General features: G+C 50.7%; 1 protein-coding gene across 3 annotated transcripts; it reads left to right on the top strand.

Annotated features, from left to right (window-relative positions):
• The first annotated feature begins 5,066 nt into the window (after positions 1–5,066).
• Positions 5,067–17,319, top strand: SGK2 (serum/glucocorticoid regulated kinase 2). 3 transcript variants are annotated; one of them, XM_087818548.1, is made up of 13 exons: positions 5,067–5,247; positions 6,403–6,468; positions 7,165–7,214; positions 7,731–7,788; positions 7,973–8,056; positions 8,899–9,030; positions 10,093–10,205; positions 10,504–10,540; positions 11,177–11,263; positions 12,827–12,922; positions 13,851–14,006; positions 15,962–16,051; positions 17,155–17,319. In XM_087818548.1, exons 2-13 carry the CDS (start codon positions 6,427–6,429, stop codon positions 17,317–17,319), a joined length of 1,110 nt encoding a protein of 369 aa, XP_087674674.1. In that variant the 5' UTR covers positions 5,067–5,247; positions 6,403–6,426. The 3 variants fall into 3 exon arrangements, with proteins under 3 accessions (XP_087674674.1, XP_087674675.1, XP_087674676.1); XM_087818549.1 differs by having other exon boundaries at positions 5,099–5,247; positions 6,426–6,468; XM_087818550.1 differs by lacking the exon at positions 5,067–5,247 and adding an exon at positions 5,545–5,605 and having other exon boundaries at positions 6,398–6,468.
• The last annotated feature ends 3,630 nt before the right edge of the window (positions 17,320–20,949 follow it).

The raw sequence follows: 20,949 nt of genomic DNA, 5'->3' as shown, positions 1-20,949 counted from the left end.
AGCATTCGAATGAATGGGAAGTTGTTGGCATTTTAATGAAATGGAATTGGAGAAAGCAGGATGACAGTCAGACTTTGAGTGGCCTGTTGAGGAGGAGTCACTGGGTGGAGCTTTTCTTATCTGTCCAGCAGGCCAGTCCCTGCCCTTGCCCGGAGTTAGAACCCTTAGTCTGGGCACCTTCAGATCAACCAGGGAAAACCTTCTGTCCATGGGAGGTGGGGAGAGCTGAGAATCAGGTCTCCCGAAGGGCAGAGCGAGGCATGGGTCTCAGCCAGCTGTGGCTCTCCCAAGATGGTGCCCATCAAGAGAGCTCTGGCTGGCAGGCTTTGGCTCAATACAAAAGAGCTCCAGAGGTGTCAGGCATGAGGCTAGCTCAGGTGGGCATGAGCTGCCCCTCCCTGCCGGTGTCAATGGCAGGGCTAATCACAGAGGCTGGTGGTCCTCTCGGAGACTGGCAGAGGGGAGAGCTGTGTGCAACAAGCCCTTTGGATGGTTTCCAGGCTCTATGAGAAGGAGAAGTGATTCAGCGGATGGAATCAGGGAAGGCTGTGTAGGAGAGTCAGCATTTGGGCTGAACTTGGGAGGGTGAGGGTGAGCTTTCAGGCAATAAAAATGTGACAGTGTTGAAAGGGACTTCAGAGATCCTCCCTGTGACTCAGGACACACGCTATCATCACCAATTCACATGAGGCTCAGGGAGCTAAGTCACTTGCCCGAGGTCACATAAGTTGTGCAGTAGCTTTTAAAAGTTCAGAGGATCCCCAGGGCAGGTCCTTCAAGGAGCCAGTGGGTGCAGCCAGCATCGTGATTCAGGTCCCGCAGTTAATTAGTAACTGGAAGGCCTCGCGGCCAGCCTCAGCCGGCGGGGCTGGGAGGCTGAACTTGAGCTGGTTCAGGAGTCTGAGCGAGTGGATGACAGGTCGTTCCTGACTGGGCAGGCTGTTCCGGCAACTCAGGACTGGGGGACCATGCAGAGAACCGGGAGGGCAGACCTGTGCTCGGGGCTGCTCCCCAGGACCTGAGCTGGGACGCAGAGTTTTCAGGTGAGAGGCTCAGCTGTGAGCAGGACACCGGCCTGCCAACCTGATGGTCTGCCAAACTGACTAACTGGTGACTTAGCTAACTTCCTTCCTAACTACCTATTGACTTCCTTTCCTGCCTAACTCCCTTCTTCCTAATTCCCTTTCTTCTTCCTAAATCTTCTCTCCCTCCGTCCCTTGCTTCCTTCTTTACTAATTTTCTTTTTTCCTAACTTTTTTCCCTTCATCCCTCTCTCCTTTGCCTCCTCCCCTTTCAACCAACTCGCTACCTAATTGTCTTCCTTCCTAACTAACCAGGATACATCCTGACTTCCTTCCCACTAACTTCATGCCTCCCTCTTCTGAATTCCTAACTTCTCCCTGAAAGTTCAGACTTTGAAGTCAGACCGGCTGGGTTCAAATCTCAGTTATATCACTAACTAGCTATGTGGTTGATCAATTCATTTCACCTCCTCAAGCCTCAGTAGTCTTCTCCCCTGACAGGGAAGATGATAGTTCCCAACCTATGGCGTTGTGGGAACAAAATCAGATCAAGCTGGCACTTGGTGCACACTGTCACTGGTATGTCATTGGCATGCCTTGGGCAGGCAGTGGTGTAAATGAATCAATCACAGTAGAGGGAAGACAGATGCAACAGCAGAAGCTGGTGCAGAGAAGGGAGCAAGAAGCCTTCAGAGCAGAGAGCTGCTCGTGTGGGGGTCACAGTCAAGGTGATGGGAGAGGGCAATGGTGGGCAATGGGTATGTTAAAGTTCCCACCAGGACTTAGAAGCTTTACACAATGGCACAAAGATTAAAAAAAAATGACCTAACCCACTGTCACCTTGGGTCATGGCCCTCCAGACTTTCCTCTGTGGCTGTACACAAGAGTACATGTGTACATATGTCTCTTGTTCTGTACAAAGATAGTATCCCTGATACACCTACCATTCTGAAATCTGGTTTTTTTTTTTCATTTGACACTGTAGCACATATGTTTCTGCTTCCATTTACATAGGCTCCTATGTCAGTTTTGTTTGTTGTCGGGTAATTTTCCACTTTATATATGTCCAGGAATTTATCTTATCAATTCATTCCTTGATTCATTAGTCAAACATGTATGGTGCACCAACTATATTTCAGGCCCCGTTCTAGGTACTGCAGTCAACAGTGGACGAGAAGTCTTCGCCCTCGTGGAGCTGATGTTCTCATTCGAGACAGAAAATAAAGCGTTAACGTGAGAAGGTGTCAAAGAATGATGAATGTTACAAAGTAAAATATAAAGCAGGAAAAGTGGATAGGGAATGAGTGGGACTGGTTTTGTAGAGAGACCAACCATCCTGGTTTGCCCAGAACTGTACTGGTTTAAGCACTGAAAGTCCCACATCCCAGGAAACCTGGAAGTCCCAGACAAACTAGGATAATTGGTCACCAGTAATCAGAAAAGGCCTATCTGATTGGTGACATGTGAGCAGAGACCTCTGTGACATTAGTGGAAGGCAGCTCTGAAGATGTCTGGGGGAAGAGCATTCTAGGTAGAGTAAGAGCAAGGGGCAGGAGGCCAGAGGATACTGTGTTTGAGGAACAGCCAGGAGGCCAGAGAGGCTGGAGTGTAGTGAGAGGAGAGCAATGGAGACAAGGTGGAGCTGGAGACAGGAGCTGGGTTGGTGGAATCTTGTAGAACATCGTAAAGACTTTGGATTTTGATTCTCCAAGCGATGTGATGTCACTGGGGTTTTGAGCAACAAAGTCACATGATCTGGTTCACATTTTTAGAGTCACTCTGGCTTTTGGTGGGAAAAGGTTGTACTGGGTAAAGATAGAAATAGAGACTCACTAAGGCAGCTATTGCAATAATCCATGCAAGTGATGCTAGTGGCCCAGGCAGGGTGGTAGCAGCAGTGGGTTTCTGGATGGAAGTTAGAGGCTGGTGGGATTTCTTGGAGGAGTGGAGGCGGGGTGAGGGTGCCAGCTTTCTAGGATGACTGATTCCAAGTTGCTGGCTTGAACTTTTGAGTAGGCGGTAGTGCTGGGGAAGAGTGGAAGGAGTGTGGGTCAAGACTTGCTTTAGACACATTAAGTCTGAGGGGCCTCTGGCCATCTAATTAGTGACGTGTCCAGGAAGCAGTTAGCTATTTAAATCCAAAATTCAGGAGAGACTCAGAACGAGAGAGACACTTGGGAATTATTGACTACAGTTGGTGTTCCAAGCCATTAAACTGCTTGAGATCAACTAGGGAACAAGTGTAGACAGGGGTCCAAGGGCTGAGCCTGGGGACAGGCCAGTGTGGAAGGGTGAAAAGAGGAGGTGAGTCCAGCAGAAGAGGCGGAGGAAGAACAGTCAGTGAAGCAGGTGGGAAACCAGCAGCTCCTGAAGCCAAGTGGGGGAGTGGGCGTGTCAGATCCCCCCCGCCCAGAAGAGAAGCGGGCAAGAGGGGAAACCCATCACTGGCCCTGGCATGCGAAGGCACCTCTCTCGTCCCCTATCAGGATGCAAGCCTCTTTGTAATGGGTTCAAGAGAGAAAAGGGAAAAGCATGGAGAGCAAGTCTGGACAACGCCTTCGAGGAGTTGAGCTGAAAGGGGGAACAGGGAAATGGAGGGCATCTGGCTGGGGATGTAAGGTGGAGAGGGAGCTGTTACAGCTGGCGATGCTCCGAAGCGCTTGTGGTGGAACATTTAGGTTGTTATCATTATTACCGCCATTGTTTTGCTGCTGAGTGAAGGGCCAATCAGGGGCTTGTTACTGAAAAGAAATGTCCTTGTTCTGGGTATGTGTTTTGCCAACATGACACACTGCCCATCTGTGTGTTGGTTCAACATTTCTATTTTGTTGGCAGATGGTAGGCTCTGATACTGTCCACTTGGTTTCCTTGGCTGACACCTCCAGGTGCCCTGCACTTTAGAGCCTGCAGAGAAGCCCGGGACCACTAGGCTCAGGTCCCTCCCTGACCAACCCCCTTGGCCCCAGCCCTATAGATCCCTCCACAGTGGTGAATTGCAGGGGTCTGGGTGTGGCATGTGGTAGCCACACAGAAAGTTCCAGAAGAACAGGGACTGTGTCAGGCCCTGTCAACTCCTGCATTCCCCAGAGCATTCCTCATGAGCTCTGGGGGAGAGGAGGGACCCATGAGGACCTAATCATCACACTAGGCAGCAACAACTTCATGAGCCAACTACCGGCTAGGACCATGTTTCTTCCTCTTGCATAGCCGCAGAGCTGTGGGCCAACCAGCCCTGTCCTGGGGACAGTAGGCCAGAGCCCTGAAGGGGCCAGCAGGGAAAGGCCCAAGTGGCCAAGGACTCAGCAGTCAGAGACCAAAGTCAGCTGGACTGAGCCAGACACCAGTCCCAGAGTCCCAGATGGTTTACACCAGGCCTGGATATGCCCTAGGGAGCATGTCTTACAGACAGGACCCTACACACACACACACACACACACACACACACAGATTTACTGATATGCATCAATATGAGTACAGACACACAATAACCTACATACACACATGTGGTTACTCTGTCACACACGTGTATCAATAGACACCCATACTTACCTGCAGACTCACAGATGTAGACACCCACACACAGGCTCACACACATACACACAAGCACATTAACACGTATAGGGATACACACTGACATGTCAACACACTGCACAGAGGATCCCTGAGGCACACACACACACACACACACACACACACACACATGCTGAGAACACACAGTCAGAGATGCACAGACACACAGAAAAATTATACAAACAGGGTCACCATGACACACACAACAGAGCACAGGCAGTCATCTACGTGGACCACACACTGAAGCGATACCTTGCCATACGGGGACACGCAGACACACCAGACAGACACACAGGCTAAAGCACATCTGTACGCGAAACGCCTGCACACCCACTCCCTGACCCACACTCCCACATTCTAACAAGCCAGGAGTCTCCAGGGTTCTCCTGCAGCTGTTGCCCACCCCCCAGGGGGAGGCGATGCCCCGAGGAAACAGAGGTCTCCCATCCCATCTTAAGCTCTGCTGGGTCCTGCATGACATCAACAGCTCCCTCGATGCTGATGCTGCTGGGAGTTTGGAGCTGGGGCCAGGCCGGCGCCAGGCACAGACACTTCAGCCCTTGTTGGGAGAACAGAGAGAGGCTCTCTTGTCCATTGCCCATCCTCTGGCTCTAACTGCTGGTTCTCTCAGAGGCCTCTCCTCAGGCTGGTGCAGGTACGAGGGGCTGGGGAGGCCAGGGCCTGGCAGAGGGGCCAGCAGAGTCAGCAGGAGAGGGTGTGGCCGCATGGTGGGCTGCCTGCGGGAGCACAGGCCTAGGGCACCAGGCTGTACTCCCTATGGGCAGTTCTGCAGCTTGCTCTCTTAGGGCTCCACAGAGCTGGGGGACTCCCTCTCTTCCCCTGTGGTGACTTTCTCAGCTCCCAAGATGGCCATGGGGTGGTACCAGGTGCCCTCTTGTAAAGATCGGCAGTGTCTACCCAGAGAGGTGGGGCTGCAGCCTGGGCCCCACAAAGGGCCAAGGCTGCGGGCTTGGGATGCACAGTACCCGTCAGTTCCCTTAAGCAACTGGGATATCAGGGGAGATATCAGCTCTGGACCTTCCAAGCAGGGGTGGGGCTCTGGGCCCTGGACATCCTGAGTCAGGGCCTAGATATGCCAGCTTCCTCCACCTGCAGGGCGGGGGCAGGAAAGGCACTGTGCTCCTGTCTGTATAGACCAGCTGATCTGTTTAATCTCAGCTGGACACTGGCCAGTCTGGGGTTTCTCCATGGCATCAGCCCAAGACCTCCAGGGCAGCGCCCTTCCAGGGGCATTGGGTGGAAGTCCTTGTGGCAGGGAGATAATAGTACAGAGCCCATGTGGGGGCTTTCCACAGGAATTCATGGCTGCAACATGCCTGTATGGGAGGCTGGAGAGCCTAGCCTGTCCCTCATAAGCTGTGTCATCCTGGCAAGTCCCTTTCTAGGTCTCAGGCTAGAAATAGGGGAATGGGGGGAAGGGTGCAAACTTTTATGCTCTGCCAGTGTCCTTCCAGGCCTAGCCAGCCTGGACTCCTGGAGCTGCCCTGGCTCACAGGGTGTTGCTACCTTGGCTATCCCCAAACCTTGAAAAAGACTCAGCCTGTGAAGGGCCTCCCTTACCATTCTCCCTCCTTCCCTCAAGAGATGTTTGACTGGGGAGACTGGGGTCCAGTGGGTATCATTTCTTCTTCCATGCAGGGGTTGCTGGCCTCTGGGGTAGGAGCTCAGGCTATGGCAAGAGCATTGAGGGAGTTGGGGTGGGGTGGTAAGGGCAGTGGTGCCTGAAGCCCTAGACAGGTGAAGTTAACTCCCCAACCAGCTCTCTCATGCCTGCTTCTTGTGCCCCCAGCACCCACCCTATCACTGTTACAGAATGGATGCTAGTCCTAGCCTGGCCGGGACTCCCAGTCCACAGGTGAGTGGGTCTTGGTTCCCCTACCCACCAGCAGGGGGCTCACTTCCTAACATGGCTCAGGAAATCTAGGCAAGCACCTGCCAGGAAGGTGGGTCATACCAGACAGACTGTGGGGCCAGTAGGGGTCACCCTGAGCTCACAAAAGTGGGCCATTTGCAGGGTAAATAGAGAAGAGGCAAAGGCTTCAAGAAGTAAATTGGGTGGAAAAATCATGGGATTGGCCCTGAGGACACCTGGGTTCTAATAATGCCTGTGGAGCAGCCTGCAAGTCCTTGAACAGCGCTTCTCTGGGCCTCTGTTTTCTCACCTATACAATTGGCATTACTGCCAGCAGCCTCCCAACACTGTTGTGAGAAGCAGATGAGATGGTGGATGGTGGGGGCGGGGATGAGGGGTGGGAGGAAGAAGGAAGGAAGGAAGGAAGGAAGGAAGGAAGGAAGGAAGGAAGGAAGGAAGGAAGGAAGGAAGGAAGGAAGGGAGGGAGGGAGGGAGGGAGGGAGGGAGGGAGGGAGGGAGGGAGGGAGGGAGGAAGGAAGGAAGGAAGGAAGGAAGGAAGGAAGGAAGGAAGGAAGGAAGGAAGGAAGGAAGGCTGGTAGAGATGTTGGAGAATGGATCAGGGCCCAGGCCTGGGGAAAGGAGGGAGCCAGGAGTAGAGACCTGTTGATATTAATCACCTCTTTCTGTAAATGTCTTTAGCCCTCAAGGGCCAACGGGAACATCAACCTGGGGCCTTCAGCCAACCCAAAGTGAGTTCTGGTCTCTCAAACAACTTTCCTCTCTGGCTCCCCTCATACCTGGCTCCCCTAGCCTTGGGAATAAAATCCAAGTTCTCTGGTCTACCTTCAAGGCCCTCTGTCACCTTCCCAGGACCGTCCCCCAGCTTTATCTCCCACTAATTCCCCAGCCTCTGCTCATGCTGAGCCCTGAGCCTGGAATGCCCCCAAAGCCTGTGTTGTTAGCAGCTCCCCACCCCTCTCAGGCTTTGAAGCCAGCTCCCTCACCTTCTATGCCATGGTGTCTGGCTTTCTCCCCACCTTACCTGTTGTTTACCTGATTGTGAGGTCCCCAGGTGCAGGGCCAGTCATACAAGCCCCCTTTTGGCTGGGAGAACATGGCATTCTTCAGCGGTGAGGAGGCTTGGCTGTAGGAAAGCTCCCTGTAGGAAAGCTGCCCACCTTCAAAGTGAAAAAGAAGTCTGGATTTGATCTCAGGACCGGGTTTCACAATCTTGCAAATGCTGACTGTGTTCCCTCTTCCCCCAGTGCCCGGCCCACCGACTTCGACTTCCTCAAAGTCATTGGCAAAGGCAACTATGGGAAGGTGCGTCACATGGTGAAGGTGGGAGGCTTGGGTCCCCCTTCTCCGGCCTCCTCCATCCCCTGCCTGTCCCCTCCATGTGCAGAGAGGGAGCTCTCGACCTGCAGATCCCAGGATGCAGGGCCGGAGCTGAGGGCCGTCAGAGGGGTGGTCACCTGCAGGACCTTACGTTTCTGCTTCCGCTCAGGTCCTCCTGGCCAAGCGCAAGTCTGACGGGATGTTCTACGCAGTGAAGGTGCTGCAGAAAAAATCCATTTTAAAGAATAAAGAGGTATCGAGCTCAGGCAGAAGCATTTCCTCCCTGTTCCTCCACTCCCAGGCGATGGCGGCTTCCCAAGATGGGTCCCAACTGTGAGGGGTCCATGGGCTGGGTTTGGGGGGGGGTCACAGCAGGGGACCAGGTGGTCCCAGGATGCCCACCCTTCTCAAGGAAGGCAGGCCAACAACTTCACCCGCAGGCCTGCAGGAGGAGCCAGCCCCAGCCCTGTGCCTCCCCGGGGAGACTATGCCCCACAGTGGACAAGTCCTCTGCCTGCCTCCCCATCTGCACAGTGTGGGGTCACACTTTCTACTCTCCAAAGGCCCTTCTACCACAGCCATCCTGGAGTTCCAGATGTTTCATCTGACTTGAGTCTCTTTAACTCCAACCCCATTAGGAGGAGAGAGCAGGCCCAGAGAGGGAAGCTCAAATCAGGGGACCCAGGAGAGGGAATTAACGTTAACAAGACATCATGGGGGTGGGTCAGGGAGGTCTTCCTGAGGGAGGCGGCCTTGCAGCTGCCTTGAAGGTAGGGTTCGGTGGCCTGAAAAGAGGGTGTCCAGGCAGGGGAGACAGCTTGAACAAAGGCATGAATGTGGCCCCCTGCATGCAGTAATCGGATATGCTTTGCTTATCCCCCCTGGTTGAGGGAAGGGGTTTCTGATCTGGGGGCTGGAGCTGCAGCCATACGCACTGGCTGGGGATGAGGCTGACCACACAGAACCCTGAATACCAGGCAAGGAGCTGGGCCTGGCAATAAGGAGCCACAGTGGGTGTCTGAGGAGGGGCATGGGAAGGTTCTGGGCGAGGCCCTGCGGGCTGTGACACGGCGCCCGGTCTTTGTGACCCCGCAGCAGAACCACATCATGGCGGAGCGCAACGTGCTTCTGAAGAACGTGCGGCACCCCTTCCTCGTGGGCTTGCGCTACTCCTTCCAGACGCCCGAGAAGCTCTACTTTGTGCTCGACTACGTCAACGGAGGAGAGGTGGGTGGGACCGCAGGGAGCTCCCCGGCGGGCTCTTAGCTGGGAGCGGTCCATCCCACACACCCACTGTGTACCAGGTTCTGGAATGATCTCACGTTCTCCATACAACAGACCCATTTTGTGGCTGAAGAAGCCCAGGCTCAGGAGCTAACTCAGTTGCTCAAGGCCATGCAGCCCGTAACTGGCAGAGCCAGGACTGGCATGTGGGTCTGTGGTGACTTCCCCCTGCTAAGCTGCCCAACCTCACCTAGGAAAGGTCAATGTTAGAGGAGCTCTGTGGTCAAGTTTTGCAATGTCCCAGTTTTACACCAGAGGCCTCTGGTGGGGGTGGCCTGTCACTGTGGTAAATGGAGACCTGAGGCCCCCTGGTGCCCTAGCAGCACAACTGCATGAGCTGAGTTCCCTCCTGGACTTCACTCTGGCAAAACTTAGTGGGGCCTTCTCAGTGACCCCAGATTTAAACTCTGTGACCTTATGCCTTTTGGCCTGATGCCAGGAGGGGAGTTTTTGTCCTACATCCCTAAGTCTCCCGGAGGAGGTGAATAGTTTTCCAGGCCAGCAGAACATACCAAAGCCATTGGTCCACGGGCAGATCTAACCTGGGCTGAGTTTGACTCAGCCATAATAATCTTATCACCTGGGTGAGAAGAAAAATACATGGTTGAACCACCCAGTTTCAGATCCCAGCTCTGCCAATTGCAAGCTACATGAGCTTGCTTGGCAAGTCACCTGACGTCTCTGACCCCTCCCAGTTTCCTCTTAGGTGAAACTACCATCATATTTGATACCTTGAAGAGGGTCATGAGGAACTGATGAGATAAGAGATGTGAAAGGTTCTGGCTCGGAGCCTGGAACACAATAGGTGCTCAATCCATGCTAATTAAGCTCCCCTGCTGACCTTTGGACACCCGACAACTGCTATATAGGGTGGGGGCCTACATGCCCTTTGTTGTCTGAGTACATTGCCGCTCAGAGAGGGGGTGACTTGGCCAGCTGCCCCCCCTCCACTCTAGGGACTGGAGCGCCCCAGGAAACCCTCTCACAGGTGTCCTCCCCCTCCAGCTCTTCTTCCACCTGCAGCGGGAGCGCAGGTTCCTGGAGCCCCGGGCCCGGTTCTACGCCGCCGAGGTGGCCAGTGCCATTGGCTATCTGCACTCCCTCAACATCATCTACAGGTGAGGCCTGCTGTGGCTCAGAGGCAGGCCTGGGCCCTCTGCCCCAACAGCCAGGGGTTTGTGTGGCCCCTAAATCCTGATGAAACGCCAGTGAACTGGTCCTTCGTCTGAGGAGAATGTCCCCAGTGGGGTAGGGTGGGCGCCTCCTCCTTTCTAGGATCAAGTGACCATCCTCCCTGGGCTTCCCTGGACATCTCTGTGAGCCTCTCTCAATAGTCCTCCCAACAGGACCCCAGATCCCCAACTGTCCTCACTAAGTGGCTGAGCCATCACAATGTGCTTTTCTCATTTTCTGCAGGGACCTGAAACCAGAGAACATTCTCTTGGACTGCCAGGTTTGTGTGTCTGCGTGTGCATTGTTGCACATGTATGCTGTGTACCCACAAGTGTGTGCATGGATGTGCATGCATTGTGTAGGGATGCATTAAAATATGTGTGTGCACATGGCCATACATGTGTACATGCACGCATATATGCATCATGTACACATGAGACCATGTGTATATGTACCTGTATGTGCACATCTGTGTACAGGAGGTCTATAGAAGGCAGAGGTGAAGCCAGGTAGAGGCTTGTGGGTTTTGTAGTCCCTCCCTGTCTTAGATTGAATTTCCTCAATATTTAATTAATATTAAATTAATTAATATTTTAATTAATATTTTAAAATATTAAAACATTAATTACTTAATATTTTAATTAACCCAATATATACAAAATATTGTCATTTCAACATACAATCAATATAAAATTGTTGAGATATTTTCTAAGTCTTTGAAATACCGTCTCCCCACCTTGCCCCTGTGCTGCTCCCAGTCCAGAAGTCCTGGGTCTCTGAGTATAGCCTCAACCTGTGCAGGGGCATTGGACCCCAGGGCTGCTGCCCTGCAGGGTGGCATCTGGGCACTGGGGTTAGGCCTGGCCGTACCTTTATCTTAGACCACTTTCCTGCCCCTGCCCTCCCTCCTCCGCAGGGACACGTGGTTCTGACAGATTTTGGCCTCTGCAAGGAAGGTGTAGAGCCGGAGGAGACCACGTCCACATTCTGTGGCACCCCTGAGGTGAGCTCAGCCTCCTAAGGGAAGGCAGGCTGTGAGTGACTGAGGCCACATCTCCTGATTAGAGGCAACAGGCTACACCTAAAGGGGCTCACCCTCCACTCAAGCACTTCCCCAGAGCTGCCTGTGCGCTCATCTGCGTAATGGGGGCATCAGCTCTGGGGGCTGCTGGGGCCCAGCCACCTGCTGGCGATTCTGCCACAGTGATGTCCAGTAGAAATAGAAACAGAAATGCAAACATGTAGGCAATTGAACTTCTCCAGTGGCCACGTTTAAAAAGTAAAAAGAAACAGGTGAAATTAATTTTAATAATATATTTTAATTAACCCAATATATACAAAATATTGTCATTTCAACATACAATCAATATAAAGTTGTTGAGATATTTTCTAAGTCTTTGAAGTCAGTGTCTGTTTCACACTGCTGGGCCATCTCAGCTCTGATCAGCCACATTTCAAGTGTCTGGTGGGCACACGTGGATAGTGGCTACTGTATTGGACAGCACTGGCCTACAGGGTGTGTAACAGGAGGTCCTAGCCTGACAGTTAAGATCAGGGCTTGCAAGTATGAAGGAAGAACTTTATTTCCACCCTTTTCTATTCACCAAGAGCCTGGAGGGTTAGAATTTGTGGGTCTCAGCAGTAATTCACACATGTCTGTCTGTCCTGCCAAGGCCTCTATGCAGCCTTGGGGCTCAAACCTTTCCTTAAACTCCCACTAGTGCTGGATGTTGGACCAGAAGGAGTCACTAAGTCCTTGGACAGATGTCTGGGTGGGGTTGTGAGGCCGAGGCTGCAGGCCTAGGAAGTTCCACCTAACCTGGCAGGGGACAGGGCTTTAGCTGCTCTATTTTTCAACCTGTGCTTGAAAATCTGGGTTTCAGCCTGGCGGGTGTGGCTCAGCAGTTGAGCACCGACCTAGGATCCAGTAGATTGCAGTTCGATTCCTGGTCAGGGCACATGTCTGGGTTTCCGGTTCAACCTCCAGCAGGGAGCGTGCAGGAGGCAGCCGATCAATGACTCTCTCTCATCATTGATGTTTCTCTCTCCCTCTCTCTCCCTCTCCCTTTCTCTCTCTGAAATCAATAGACATATTTTTTTAAAAAATAAGAAAGAAAGAAAGAAAGAAAGAAAGAAAGAAAGAAAGAAAGAAAGAAAGAAAGAAAGAAAGAGAGAAAGAAAGAAAGAATACACCAAATATATTAAAAAAAAAAAAAAAAAAGAAAAAAGAAAATCTGGGTTTCAGATCTCAGCTGGGCCTCCTCAATTTGGTTTTAGGGTAGCTGATGGACAGATGACCTCTTTGAGCAGTAGCCATTGTCTGTGTTTATGTATGGCAGGGTGTCTGCTGGATGGGGCTGGTCTCCCAAAGTCTGGCAGCCCAGCTATCCCTTCTTTGGATGTTGCCAGGGCAGGGAGCAGGGGACATGGCACCCTGGCTCGTGTAGGAGACTGACCCCAACATGTTATCTCTTCCACGATCTTTTTCTCCAAGCACCTTGTTTACAGATGAGGAGACTGAGGCTGAGGGTCTTTCCCCTCAGATAAGTGTGTTTCCCCTCAACAGTACTTGGCTCCAGAAGTACTTCGTAAAGAGCCTTATGATCGGGCAGTGGACTGGTGGTGTTTGGGGGCCGTCCTCTACGAGATGCTGCATGGCCTGGTGAGTGGGGTGGGGCTGTCTGCAAGGGACGTCTGGCTCTGGGGAGAGATGGAGTGGGTTTCCACTCCAAGCTAAAAAAGATGACGCCAAAGTGAATACAAGGATGATATGTATTTTTTTAAAATACTGTCAGTTCAGCACTTATAATATACCATCTCCTATGTTACTCCTTTGGTGCCTCAAAACAGCCTTTGGAGGGTAGCTGCAGGAAATGGAGTTGTTCTTAATTTACTGAAAGGGAAACTGAGGCCCAGAAAGGTCACAGTGCTGGTAGGTTGTGGGACCAGCCCTGGACCCAATCCTAGGCTGCCTGCTTAGATGGAGGCATGTGTAGACCCGCCCCAGGCCAGGCTTCACTCTGGGGGGGCTTCGTCAGCAGAGCTTGGTGGGTCTGAAGGAACAGGCTCTGTGGAGGCTGGAGAAGGAAGAGCTGGCAGAGGAGGTGGGAGGAAGAGCACCAGGAAAGGTGGGCTCTGGATAGGGTTTGGGGCCTGACTCTCTTCTGAGCTATGCCACAGGCTTTAACCTCTCTGAGCCTTGTCTTCTCATCTGAAAAATTATTACCTGTCTCCAGGGACGGTTGTGAGGCTGGGATGAAACGATGAAGTGTGTGTGTGGGGGGAGGTGACCTTTGAAAAGTGCAAAGTTGGTGCACAAGCCGGATTAAGAGAGGTGGGATAGGGGATGCTCCCAGGAGGCCCACAAGTCTTACACTGGTGAAAAGAGACTCCTCAGCCTTCCCAGCAGCCCTCTCCACTGTGCTAGAAGCCCAGAGGTCTCCATCCCTCTCCAGTCTGCCACGTGAGCCACTATACAAGATGCGGGCCTGGCTGAATCTGTCCAGCGACCCAGCTTTGCTCCAGGTCTCTCTGAGACCTGTGCCCACTTGAACATGGATGATCCTCCAGCTCTCTCCCTCTTTCACCAGCCACCCTTCTACAGCCGAGACGTATCCCAGATGTATGACAACATCCTGCATCAGCCACTACAGATCCCTGGGGGCCGGACAGTGGCGGCCTGTGACCTCCTGCAAGCCCTTCTCCACAAGGACAAGAAGCAGCGGCTGGGCTCCAAAGCAGACTTTGTAGGTGACTTGCCAGTGGAGCACTGGCCCCTTCCTTCAGAGGCAGCTGTCCTGTGAAACCAAGCACTGCTAATTTGTTCATTGGAAATTCATAGCTTCTGCTGCCTGATTACTCCCTTCAGTCTAGTTCTTCTGTTCGGCCTCTCTACTGAGCACCTGCTTTGTGCCAGACATTGAGCTAGGTGCTAGGGATTCGGTAGACTGGGTCTCTGCCCTTATCAAGCTTATTGGGGGGAGGCAGACAATGAACAAATATATACAATAATTACAGAGTGTGACAAGTGTCAGGAAATAAATAATGAGCTGAGATAGTAATGGGGGGGTGAACTCACACTGGCATGATCAGGGAGGTCCTCTCTGAGGAGGTGACAATTAAGCTGAGACTTGAAGGATGAGAAGGAAACAGTCATACAGAGCTGGGAGGAGGCATCCGACCCAGGGCAGCATGTGCAAAAGTCCTGTGGTGGGAACGGGAGAGTGGTACACTTTAGTGTATGTTGAGCACGGGTGTGGTAAGACCCAATTCAAGTTTTAAGAAATTCCTCTGGCTTCTGTATAAAGTGGAGTGGACTGGCTTTTCACAAATATCTGAGCGCTTCCTCCTTGCCACTGCCGAGGCTGGGCACTCACGATATAGAGATCAATAATTCACAGTCTATTCCCTTAACAAATTTATTATATGTTGGTTTCTAAAGTTATTATTAAAGTAGCATTTAAAAAATATAATCTTACATTATCTGCTCAACCAATGACCATTTGGATTTATAAAAGGAAGACCACAGTACTCTTCTTCCTAGAACTTTGTTTTCTCTTCTAGCATCGTGGTTGAGATGCATGAACTAGGAGACAGGCTACCTGGGTTCAGATCCCCCCTCCACCACTTATGCTTAACTTCTCTTGGTGAGCCTCAGTTTCCCTACCTGTAATAATAGCACCTAGCTCAAGGCTGCTACTAAGATCATGGATTAAGATATGCAAAGCACTTAGGCCAATGCCTGGCACATAGTAAATCCTTTTTAAGAGTTTTTACAGACAGCCCTACATGTTAGATACTGTGAAACATAACAACATTTAGGGCATTTGCCTTCCCATCCCTGGTTAGCTTAAAGAATGGGATTTTCATGAGGACCAGTCCACTCCTTCCAGGTGGAAATTTGCATGGTAAAAAATATGTATGATTTAAACAATAAGATATATTCACTTAGATCAAAGTTCAAAGAATATTCAGAAAAAGTCCCTCCAGCTACCCAGTTCCTTAATTTAGAGGCAACCAGTGTTACCAGTTTTTAGGTATCTGGGATATTTTGGATCTGGCTTTTTAACAAGTCCAGAAGGTGGTAATTTGATACAGGCGGCCGGAGAATCATTCTTTGAGAAACACAAATAGAGGGTCCTGCAGGGACAAGAGAAAGTTGACTTTGGTTTGCAGCAGGAAAAAAGGGGTGAAACATGGCCAGAGCTGAGTCCTAAATTCTGGGTCCCTGAGAACCTACAGCTTTTCCTGGGGCTTTCCTTCCTAAACCTTCTATAGTGAGTTCATTTGTCTATTTCTCTGCTTTGTGTTTTGGAAGAGTCAAAATGCACTAAGGCAGAGTGGGGCGAGGTCCCCACGATCCCCTGGGAACCCCCAGGGCAGGTTCTGCTGTCTTGCTCAATGACATACTGCCAAAGCCTACCACGGTGCTGGCACAGAGTAGGTATTCAGTAAATAGATGTGGAATAAACAAATGTCATGGGGGAAAGGGTTTGGGTTCCTGATGATCAAGAAGGGGAGTGCCTGGCTGCAGAATGCCCCATTGTCCCAGGAAACCAGCCAGAGGTAGAAGTTACTTTCTCAGCAAAGGTTTTAGGGCTTCACAGCCAGCTGCCGATAGAGCTGGAGCTCAGGGCCATGTGGAGGTGGGGTGGGAGCACTATGGGGAGGGCGGCCTCTGATCGGCACCTTCTTCCCGCAGATTGAGATAAAGAACCACGTGTTCTTCAGCCCCATAAACTGGGATGACTTGTACCACAAGAGGCTGACTCCACCCTTCAACCCAAACGTGGTAAGAGGTCACCACATTCCAGATTCTGGGTTACCAGGGCTAGTGGCAGTTTGGAAGGTATCTGGGCCAACTCTCTACAGATGGAAAAACCGAGGGTCCAAGAGGCCCCATGATTTGTCCAAGGCCAAATAGTAAGTTAGAGGCAGAACTGGTCTGGAACCCAGAAGCCCTGCCAGTCCAGCTGTGTGATGAGCCATGTTTCTGCTCCTTTACTTTTAGCACCAGTGACTCTCATTGCACAGCCCTTTTCAGTTTTTAAAATGCTCTGTGTCATGTACCACACCCAGATGGAGCCAAGCCCTGGAAAGACATTTTCCCCCTATGGTTGGCTTTCCCCCCGATGATTAAAATGGCATGCATTCACTGTAAAGCGATGGAAAACAGAAGTGTAAAGGTGGGTGGGCGGGCTGAAGCTCTAACCACTTTATAGATATAAAACATATATATAGTATGTTTTTATTTATTTATTTATTCTTAATATGTTTGTATTGATTTCAGAGAGAGGAAGGGAAAAGGGGAGAGAGAGAGAGAGAAACATCAATGATGAGAGAGTCATTAATCGTCTGTCTTCTGCATCCCTCCACCCCCCCTGTGGATCCAGCCTGCAACCGGGCATGTGCCCTGACAGTGAATTGAACCAAGATCTCCTGGATCCTAGGTCGATGCTTAACTGCTGAGGCACGCTGCTGGCCTGGCAGGGCATATTTTTTATAAGACCCACCAACATCCAAAATTACCTATTTGTGTACATGCTTATTACCAATCATCCTACCCCCTGTACAACGTAAGCGCCATGAAAGCAGGGGCCTGCATTCCCAGGGCCATGAACTGTACCCGGCAGGCACTCAGTAAGTGTATGTTGACTAGACTTGTCTGAGGGTTATTGTGGAGCAGGCGGGGAGGGTGCCAGGGGGTCAGAGGAACTGATAAGTGGTTATTGGACATTGTGGAATAAAATAACTAATGTAAAGGCATGGGTGACAGGTAAGTTAGGGTGTCCAGAAGGCACTCAGAGGGCAGGCCTAACATTCCTCTCGGGGGGTGTGGGTTCCTTTGGCAGCTCTGACCCGTGTTCCCTTCTCATCGTTGGCTTATATTCACAGGCAGGACCTGCTGACTTGAAACACTTTGACCCAGAGTTCACCCAGGAAGCCGTGTCAAAGTCCATTGGCTGCACTCCAGACACCGTGGCCGGCAGCTCCGGGGCCTCAAGTGCATTCCAGGGATTTTCCTATGTGCCGGAGGATGATGCCGTCTTGGATTGCTAGGAGAGAAGTACCTGTGAAACCACTGAAGGCAGCTGGTACCTGTAAGGAATTACCTTCAGCTGCCAGGAACAGAGACTCAAAGTAACAATGGCTTAAATAAGATATTTTCCCAGCACATAAAGAATTGTGCTTAGGTGCCCAGGGCTGGGACAACAGGTCATCAGATATTCAGAGGCTTTCTGTATTTTGCTCTGCCATCTTGGCAAATGGCTTCACTATTAGTTGCTACATTATTATAAGGTGGTTACTGGAGCTCTAGCCATTGCTTTTGTGTTCTGGGTAGAGGAAAAAGGAGGGAAGAGCAGAAGGACACTTTTAGAGTTTCCCAGGAGCCCTACCCAATGACTTCTGCTCACTAGCCACCCATGCCTACTGTAATGGAGGTGAGATATGTGACTTACGTGCTGGTACTTCATCACCCCTAATAACACAGGCGTCCTGACACGAAGGTGGGGGGAACGTTGGGTAGGCAACCAGGTCTCTTGGTGTTTAGATTTTGATTTCAAAGTGTAAAATGGCAGAGATGAGACAACCTATAGGGTATCACCTAACATCTTTTTATTTTCTTATGTTGATGGTATCTCTTTGTTGTGGGTAGTGTTGGACACTTGTTATTAGGTTTGTCTGCCTGGCATCTAAACCCCTTCCTATATTCAGGGAATCTCCTACTTTATGAGCCTGGATGAGGCTCCATAACTACCTCCAGTTACTGTAGCTATAATTCTAGATAGTGACTTTCCCAGCCTCCCCTGCAGCTAGGGTCAGGCCTGTGGCCCAGAGATGCACCTGTGCTAGATTTTGACTCAAAGAAGGGACTGGAAGCTCTTTTTCATGCGGTAGGTGTGGCGACAGCACCCACAAAACCAAGTTCCTGGTGTGGAAGTGGCAACAGCTTAAATTGTAGCAATTGGGACTTAGTGGCAGCGGCGGCGGCAGCAGTAGCTTCTTCATATCAGTGCTGCGGTGTCATTCCCGTCATTCCTGGGAAGCCTTGCATCTTGACCTCTAGCTTTCGAATGATTTTGAGAGCTTCTGATCCTTTTAACACCCTCTTTTTTGGCTTGATTGGCCCAAATCAGCTTCAGAACAGCAGCCTATGCTGAACCAGTTTCTGTGCTAGACTCTTTCAAGTCTATTATCAGTTTTTATCCAAACAACCCCAAGGTAGGAACTATTACTGTCCCCTTTTCCCAATGAAGAAACAGGGTCAGAGTTGTTTCTTACCTGGTCACATAGTTAATAAGGGTCTGAGCTGGGACTTAAGAGCCATATAAGCTGACACCAGCGCTCTCACATGTAACCTTTGCGCTCATCTGCCTCTCACTCTGTTAGGTCCAACAGAATGGCTGTCAAAATCTCTAGTGAAAACCAAGTCAGGAATCGATCAGAATAAACTAGGTGGTGGGAATGAGGTGTTGAATAGGAGACATTTAACTGGATACTCATGGTCTAAGGCTGGTTGCCAAGTTCATGCTGTGCTCCACCTCACCTGTCCCTGTTTGGCAGGTTTAAGGCCATGCATGGGAGCCCAGGCCTTGGACAGGGCTGGAGACTGGTGCAGGCTTGGTGACCAGAGCTTTCCAGCCACCTATAGAGCTCCATGTATTCAGGATTAGTCATTTCTCAAGGTAATTCTGGGCAGAATCTGAACACATAACCTCATGAATTCAGAACACCCTGCACTTGTAGGATGGACCATGCTGCTTTATTTCAGTGGAAGTGGTTTTTGGGTTTTTTTCTCCCCACAAACCTATGGTTCATCACCTATGGTTCTGGGTTTGTGGAAGCTTTTTGGTTTGTGGAAGGAGAGGAACTTTCTTAACATCAGTGTGCACAGTGATTTTCATTGTCTTTTCCTCTTCAGGTCCACTCTCTTCCTTCCATTTTTCCAGGGCAGCCCTCTGCTGTAGGATTTATAGGGGATGAAGCTGAACATCATGGAAAACACACCAATGACAATGACACTGGACATCAAAGCTGGGTCAGGAAGATCTGTTGTGACCCTTTGACATGCACAGAGAACTCTGAAACACTCTGATTTGATTTCTATCTTAATAGTGTCTGTAAATCGAAAAAGTGGAACATGAGGGAGGGGCCAAAATCCCCCCAACTTCCCAAAGCAAAATGCAAGATTGTGATTGTCTGAAATGTGCTAGTACTGTCAAAAGTACACAATCTGCTATGGATTATAAAAAGCATAATGACTCTTTTAAGACTATAAGATCACAAACATTTCAGCAGTATAGAAAATAGAAATGAAGAAAAACTATGATATTGAATTGATCATACTACACCCATGTTTACTGGGCACATTCTGAGTGTTACATGCATTATCTACAATTTTCACAGTAAGCTAGCACTGAGAAATTATTAACCTCCCTTCATAGATAAGAAACATTTGCTCAGAGAGATTAAGCAACTTGCCTAGGGTCACCCAGCTGGTATAAGGCACAGCCAGGAATTGAACTTGGCAGCAGCTGATTCTAAGACCTCTGCTCTTTCTACAGCCTCCAACAGTGGGAGAAGTGCTCTGGACAGGTACACTTTTAGTCTTCTAGCGAACACTGACTACATAAAGCAAGAAGGATGCCTAGACCCATCCTAACACTCAAGTGGCACAGCCTACACTCTCTACAGTGGAACTACATCACTTCCATTTGTATCCCTCACCGAAGACTGTATTCACCCAATTTTGCACCAAAATACAGCAACCCCAGGAAAAGAATTCTGAATAACTCTCCTCCACTTAACTCTGCAATGACAGTAATTGTGAAAAGGCAACAAGTTTGTTCTAAGATCCCAACAGTCCTACCACTCTGTACATGTTGAAGATTCTAGCAAACATAAATTCAAATAGAAACTGTCCGAAGTGTCTGCTCTCATTGGGTTGAGCCAGCGAGGTGGTGGCACCCACACAGGTCCACAGGTTCAGGGCGCCCCCCTAGGAGAAGGAAGGGCCTCTTTACTGGCACCTGCTTTCCCCTCCCGGCGATGGCTCTGGCGCATAAGCAGCTCCTTCGGCCCGCAACGCTCTTCCCAGCCCCTGCCTTCATGAACACCGCTCTTTCATATCGCAGCTCATCGGGGGCGCCTTTCTGCCCAGCTCCGGCCCCTCACAGCTCCTTAAGACAGTTTACAGTTTCACTTTTTTGTATGCTCTGACCCGGGGTAACTTCCCGCCTGGAGACTCTTAGAGGGTGTTTACCGCCATATCCTGGGCCCGGAACTGCGGTGCTCAGAGTCGCGGGGTTAACCAAAGAGAAAGAACTATCTCGTTTCACCTTTCTCACCGCTAAACCTGCCCACCCTCCTCCGGGAAGTCCTCCCCGACCTCCCACGGAGCCAAAACCCCGCCGCGCCGCTCCGCTAGCCTCAGGCTCCGAGGTCTCGGCTGCAAAGCCCCGCCCCGCGCCTCTTCGCGCCTGCGCTCTTGGGATTGAGGCTGGGCTGTTCCTCACCCCCGACCCCCGGCCGGAAGTCTTCACAGTTTTCCATCCTCGGGGTCCTCGGGAAGTTTAGGCCCTTGGGACCTACCATTTTTATCAGTCTTTAATGAGACTTGATACTGAAGACACAATTAAGTCGGTTTACCTTTGGTTTAAAGTTAATCCAAGTTCTATTTGGATTTAC

This window comes from Miniopterus natalensis, chromosome 7 (genome assembly GCF_054644295.1).
Source record: "Miniopterus natalensis isolate mMinNat1 chromosome 7, mMinNat1.hap1, whole genome shotgun sequence".
Taxonomy (NCBI): domain Eukaryota; kingdom Metazoa; phylum Chordata; class Mammalia; order Chiroptera; family Miniopteridae; genus Miniopterus; species Miniopterus natalensis.
The sequence above is the reverse complement of the archived record's forward strand: the minus strand, read 5'-3'. Positions and strand labels throughout refer to the sequence as shown.

Bases quoted from the DNA above. Each gene is read 5' to 3' on its own strand.
- SGK2 (XM_087818548.1), top strand. From the start codon at position 6,427: ATGGATGCTAGTCCTAGCCTGGCCGGGACTCCCAGTCCACAG. The intron at 7,215-7,730 runs GTGAGTTCTGGT...CTCTTCCCCCAG, and splicing joins GGGCCTTCAGCCAACCCAAA to TGCCCGGCCCACCGACTTCG. The intron at 16,052-17,154 runs GTAAGAGGTCAC...TTATATTCACAG, and splicing joins CACCCTTCAACCCAAACGTG to GCAGGACCTGCTGACTTGAA.